Raw genomic sequence first — 6,283 nt, forward strand, 5'->3', positions numbered from 1 at the left:
AAAAGTTGGCAAAAAAAAAAAAAAAAAAAAAACCAAAAACAGCCGAACAACACTGATGCAGACGTCAGCCAGTAGGTGGCAGGCATGAACCTAAAGTTCAGCCAGAAGAACATAAACTGTTGGGTCCTTCAAGTCCACAGTATCAAACATACAGACACCAGAGCTAACGTTAGCTACCACAGTCCTGGTACAGACACCAGAGCGAACGTTAGCTACGACAGTCCTGGTACAGACCCCAGAGCTAACTTTAGCTACAACAGTCCTGGTACAGACACCAGAGCGAACGTTAGCTACGACAGTCCTGGTACAGACCCCAGAGCTAACTTTAGCTACAACAGTCCTGGTACAGACCCCAGAGCTAACGTTAGCTACAACAGTACTGGTACAGAAACCAGAGCTAACGTTAGCTACGACAGGCCTGGTACAGACACCAGAGCGAACGTTAGCTACGACAGTCCTGGTACAGACCCCAGAGCTAACGTTAGCTACGACAGTCATGGGACAGACACCAGAGCTAACGTTAGCCACAACAGTCCTGGTACAGACACCAGAGCGAACGTTAGCTACGACAGTCCTGGGACAGACACCAGAGCTAACGTTAGCTATGACAGTCCTGGTACAGACACCAGAGCGAACGTTAGCTACGACAGTCCTGGTACAGACCCCAGAGCTAACTTTAGCTACAACAGTCCTGGTACAGACCCCAGAGCTAACGTTAGCTACAACAGTCCAGAGCTAACGTTAGCTACAACAGTACTGGTACAGAAACCAGAGCTAACGTTAGCTACGACAGTCATGGGACAGACACCAGAGCTAACGTTAGCCACAACAGTCCTGGTACAGACACCAGAGCGAACGTTAGCTACGACAGTCCTGGGACAGACACCAGAGCTAACGTTAGCCACAACAGTCCTGGTACAGACACCAGAGCTACCGTTAGCTACAACAGTCCTGGTAAAGACACCAGAGCTAACGTTAGCTACCACAGTCCTGGTACAGACACCAGAGCTGACGTTAGCTACAACAGTCCTGGTGCAGACACCAGAGCTAACGTTAGCTACGACATGTTTTTTCAAATGTGACCCACCTTTCCTTTTGAGCGGTGTAATTGCAGGCCATCTGACGGTGGCGCTAACTGCAGGTCTGTGGAGACAGGAGTGTGAGAACAAACACCAGACCAGGTGGAACATCAAACACAGACTAGTTCAGAACCAGAACCTGAATCTCCGCGTGGGACTTGGAGAAGAATTGGGAGTGACGCCACTGTCCTGTGACGGGAACCACTGAAGAAGAAAAGACCACAACTTTAAGCAGTAACAGCGCCACCACAGGTCTGATTTAGAAATCACTTCTGGGAACATCCAGTCACCGAGCCGGGATTCAAACTCACCACTGACGTGTGATCGTTCCACTGACTCACTGGAGGAACTGGAACCAAACTGGAAGAACTGGGACAGGAAGAGAGTGAAAGGGGGAGGAGCTAATCTCTGAGGACCAGGGAGGATCTGGAACGTTCTATCTACGTTTGATTTCTGATACCTGAGTCTCTGAAGACGTCCTCTGAGCATCAGCTCGGAGCTCTCCTCCTGTCCACACACACACACACACACANCTGTCTGTCCCCGGTCAAAGAGAAAGGCGAGAGTGGGAGGAGCTAAAAGTTGGGACCAAACAAAAGTTCACACACACACACACACACACACACAGAATCAGACTGTTATGATTTATTTTATTTACAGTGACGTCTGTAATAAAACCTAACTGACCTGTGATGGACAGCTGGGGTTGATGGACACACTGCTGCGTCTGTATCTGGCTGACGTCACGGGGCTGAAGACCGCCATCCCGTCACTGAGGATCAAGAAAAGGTGTTTCTGACGACGAGGCAACAACGACACTGACGTCACCATGACCTCGTCATTACGTCTCTACCGTCGGTGAAATCAATAACAACATAAATCGATCTTTTATGAACGGGGGTTTCTGTCAAGTACCACTGACCTGACGCTGGGGATCATGGGGGCGCTGTTCGACCTGCGAAGTACCCCGCCTCCGACTCCACTCGCGCCTGCGCACTGGTCCACCTCCATCCGCTCCATGGCGTTGGTCCACTCAGGCCGGGCAGCCGTAGCACCGCCAGCCGGTCTTCTACCCCCTGACGGCGGTGTCTGGTTTTACTCGAGGCCGGTGAAAGCCTGACCCGCAGGCCTCACGAGCACCAGACCCAGTGCGGCCGAGTCAGCGGGGCTGAGAAGATCAGCGACCCGCTCTCTACCGCATCCTCCAGCCTAAACAGACGCACCTTATCTGCCCGTGTCCGTGACTTTCAGAGACATTTATAACATAAAGGAGCCGAAGCCCAAGTCGCTGCTTTTCTCCAGCGCCGATTTGTCTCCGAAAAAGAATATTAAAAACACAAAGATTCGCAAAACGCTGCGCACGAAGTTCAGTCAAAAACACGGAGTCTGAAATAATGCAACATGTCCGCAGTCCGTGGAGAAACTTTCCGATTCAGTCCACACTGGTGACGGGACCTTGTGGATTAGCCACGGAGCTAACTTGGTTTGCAGTGAAAAACCTCCAGTCACACAAGCAAAAAAGCACAGAACAACAGCCGGGCTCGGAGGCACCAGACGTGGCCCGAGGTCTCAGGGAGAGTCGGTGTCACGATCCCCGCACAAACCGAGGCTGATCCACGGGGAAAAAACGGGAATGACCGAAAATCAACACTTTCAAATATTTTTACAATATAGTCCTTCAAAGTGAATACACAGGGAATATCTTCACTGTAAAACAGCGACACCGGCCGGTCACATGTAGAACTTCAGTTCCACGAGGATTTTTTTTTCAACAGCTTTTTAATACGACAGCGTCATAAAATGAAAAAAGTTTTTTTTATTTAAACAAAGAAACGCGAACAATGAGAAAACTCTAATAGAAATATATTTCAGCCCAAAGTTAATAAAATATAACTCTGATCACAGAGGAAATATTAGACAAACGATGGAAATGTTAACAACATCAGAAGATAAAGGTGAAAATATGAGTCAAACCAAGTAAAACTAGTCACTTAAACCAGTTAAAGTTTATATCTGTGTATAAGTGAGGAGATCTGAATCAGAGGAGGAGGAGGAGGAGGAGGAGGTTCCTCTGGATGTCTGGAGAACTGCTCCTCTTCCTCTTCCTCCTCCTCATTCTGAAGAATCTGAAGTGAATTCTGTCTTTGATGAAGTCGGACGTGTTTCACCTTTGAAACCACAGTCGGTACCGGAGCATCGGGCTGTCGTTACCCGGGTCAACCCCCCCCCGGACCAGAGCTCCGTTAAAGAGCGGAAGAAGTGAGGAAGGAGGGAGGAGGGAAGAGGAGGTTCTTTCCTAACCTCCTCCCTCCTTCTCTCCAGTTACTGAAACTTTTAGGTCACTTCTTTATTTGTATTTACCCTCTTTACAAACTCTTTTCTCCTCCCGGATGTCGCAGTAAGACGGTTGGCGGCGGCGCGGAGCTCCAGCAGCAGCGACATGTCGGTGAGACCCGCGGCCGCCGGGACGCCACTGAGGTGGGTACAGCCTCGGAGCTCCTCCCGCTGCTGGTAAACAACTGCAGCCGGAGCAGGGAGGCTGCGGCCGGGACACAGCTGCTGGCCACACTCGGGGACGAGCTTCAGACACACCAACCTAAACCAAAGTCAACTTTTTATTCTTAGTTCCATAAACTTTGAACACTTTTCACTCAGTTAAACAACACATTTTTAATGATTAGTCGATTAATCAGGGATCAATGACATGTCGTGTTTGAAGTTAACCTGTAAAGAGTTGGTCGTTTCTGTGACATCATGAAAAACATGTGACGTCATTTATTCCGTTATAATTGTTTTAACTAGTGACAGTTGAACAGGGTTACTAACCTTAACTCAGTTACAGAATTCTTCTGTTGAAACGATTCAAGGTGTAGATTCTGTTTCTGTCCACAGGGGGTGATGGAGGGCGACAAAGACACGTCAGACGACAAGGAGGAGGAGGAGGAGGAGGAGGAGGACAAAGAGATCCATCTTCACCTGACAGCAGCAGCCTCCTCCTCTGTGGATGACCAGGACCTTCCCATCATGCACTGGGAGGACCTGAGTCGGCGAATCGCTGAGCTGGAGAAACAGGAGCAGGAGAGGAGAGAAAGGGCAAAGGTCAACCATGACTTGATTTGTAAACGTTCACTTTTGAATTTGACATCAGTTGTTGAACTGATGGAACTGATGGTTCCTGCAGAGGAGACCGGGGCTGAGGGCAGAGGAGCAGCAGGAGGAGGAGGAGGAGGAGGAGGAGGAGGAGGACGACTTCAGGAGGGGCCGGCTCGCCGTCGTAGCTTCACGGTAAACACCCACACCGTGTGATTGGCGGCGGTGATTTGCGTCGTGTCCTCCAGCTCTGCTGCTCTTCCGTCCACAGGTTCCACCGACACAGGAAGCTGCAGCTGTGCTTCATCAACGACGAGGACAGTGACGATGAAGACGACAAGAAGGTACGTGGTCAAACCACGACACTACGCACTCTAGTACACTAGGTGGCAGTGTGTGCCCAAACACGTTGGTTGTGATTGGTCACAGTTTGTCTGGAGCTCAGAAAATAATAATCGTATCGAAAACAAAAAGAATCGTGAATTGTTTGGTATCGTGAGGTGAGTGCGTGGTTACATCCCTCGCCACCAGTCGTACCAAGGTCCACGGAGACACACTACTGCCTCTGGTGGACAGTTCATGTCACTGACGTTCTCCAACGTGATGATGTCATCAATGTGTGACCAATGACCATCAGGTTTCCATGGGAAAAAGATGCAACGGTTGCCACGGCTCTGGACTGAAACAGGAAGTGGTGACGACTCTGAGGACGCTGAGGGACGAAGTGTTGGCTGAACTGAGGGAGAAGGAGGTAAAAGAAGGAGACGAGGGTGAGGGGTCAGAGGTCAGGGGTCAGGGGTGAGGAGAGACCTGAGCAGGAGGAGAAAAAAAATCTAAATGAAAGTGAGGATTAGATAAAAACATGTTGACTCTGTGTGTGTGTGTGTGTGTGTGTGTGTGTGTCAGCGTCTGTCCAACACCAGTGTCGTTCCAGAGAGGAAACATCTGGAGCGTTGGGAGCTGCTGGAGTTTTCAGTCCAGCAGCTGAGCAGCATGAGGACGTCACTGCAACAGGAAGTAGAGGGTGAACACACACACACACGCACGCACACACACACGCACGCACACACACACACAGAGTCAGTGTAAAAGGAAAGAAAAAAACTTTGTTGACATGATTTCATGTGAACACATTTCTACGACACAAGTCCCTGAACGCCACACTGGACCAGCGGGGACACGGGGACGTCCCCGGTCCGTCGGGGACGCGGGGACGTCACCGGTCCGTCGGGGACACGGGGACGTCACCGGTCCGTCGGGGACACGGGGACGTCACCGGTCCGTCGGGGACACGGGGACACGGGGACGTCCCACAGCGTCTCATAGAGTTCTCTGTGCAGATCTGAGCTCAGAGCTCGTGGCTCAACTGTTGGTCCGGGACCAGCTGAGGACCAAGCAGGACGCCATGCTGCTGGACGTCCAGGACCTGACCTGAAGACTCCCAGGACCTGACCCGGGACACGACCCCGCCCACTGACTGGACCAGGCTGCAGCCTGATTGGCTGGAAGGTTTTTAACGTTTGGAAAGTAAAACGGAGCTTTTGATTGGCTCCTCGGCCGGTCAACAGGTGTGGACTGTGATGATGAGACAGGAAGACGAAGGACGCGGAGGACGTGAAGTGCACGGTCAGCGGGAAGCTGAGGAGGCGGGGGATCGTGACCTGTTTGAACCGCGCCGTTAATGTTAAACCTGAGTTTAGACAATTATTTTTAGCAGACGTGTCGACGACCGCGTGGTCAGATGAGGTCGTTTCCTCGCCGCACGGTAAACAGGAAGTCGTTTGATCAACGCCATGTTTGTTATTCTCACTCTTCTGTTGTGGTTTGACCGTCAACGTTCAAACTAAAGCAATTTTATTTTATTCTCTTCCACAAAAAACAAATACAGAGTGGACTTTTCAAAATAAAAGCCTCGTCCTCCGTGAAACGCACCAGTGGGTGTGGCCAGACGACGACGTTTGTGTTGATTCACCAGCGTCGTCTGTTACTTACAACTAAGAAAAAAAAAAGAGACTGAATCTGTCGATACGATACGAACCACGACACAGAGGCGACGGTACGATGTACAGCGAGACAACAGTCACGACGACTGTCGTCCCAGTCTGGTCCTAGTC

The 6,283-nt window shown here is 50.6% G+C and overlaps 2 protein-coding genes across 2 annotated transcripts; one reads left to right on the forward strand and one right to left on the reverse strand.

Moving 5' to 3' along the window:
- Positions 1 to 1,141: 1,141 nt before the first annotated feature.
- LOC103395762 (protein FAM122A) lies at positions 1,142 to 2,847 on the reverse strand. Its single transcript, XM_074560001.1, is given in 6 exon segments — positions 1,142 to 1,283; positions 1,391 to 1,448; positions 1,540 to 1,598; positions 1,601 to 1,654; positions 1,767 to 1,851; positions 2,002 to 2,847. Coding segments are annotated over 6 exon segments (432 nt in total). The 5' UTR covers positions 2,100 to 2,847; the 3' UTR covers positions 1,142 to 1,205.
- A 479-nt stretch (positions 2,848 to 3,326) lies between these two features.
- LOC103395763 (schwannomin-interacting protein 1) lies at positions 3,327 to 6,277 on the forward strand. Its single transcript, XM_025065919.1, has 7 exons — positions 3,327 to 3,557; positions 3,972 to 4,178; positions 4,261 to 4,364; positions 4,441 to 4,513; positions 4,807 to 4,920; positions 5,076 to 5,193; positions 5,510 to 6,277. The coding sequence occupies exons 2-7, from the start codon at positions 3,978 to 3,980 to the stop codon at positions 5,602 to 5,604; spliced, it is 705 nt and encodes a 234-aa protein (XP_024921687.1). The 5' UTR covers positions 3,327 to 3,557; positions 3,972 to 3,977; the 3' UTR covers positions 5,605 to 6,277.
- The last annotated feature ends 6 nt before the right edge of the window (positions 6,278 to 6,283 follow it).

Source organism: Cynoglossus semilaevis, chromosome 19 (assembly GCF_000523025.1).
Source record: "Cynoglossus semilaevis isolate Cse_v1.0 chromosome 19, Cse_v1.0, whole genome shotgun sequence".
In the NCBI taxonomy this organism is placed as follows: domain Eukaryota; kingdom Metazoa; phylum Chordata; class Actinopteri; order Pleuronectiformes; family Cynoglossidae; genus Cynoglossus; species Cynoglossus semilaevis.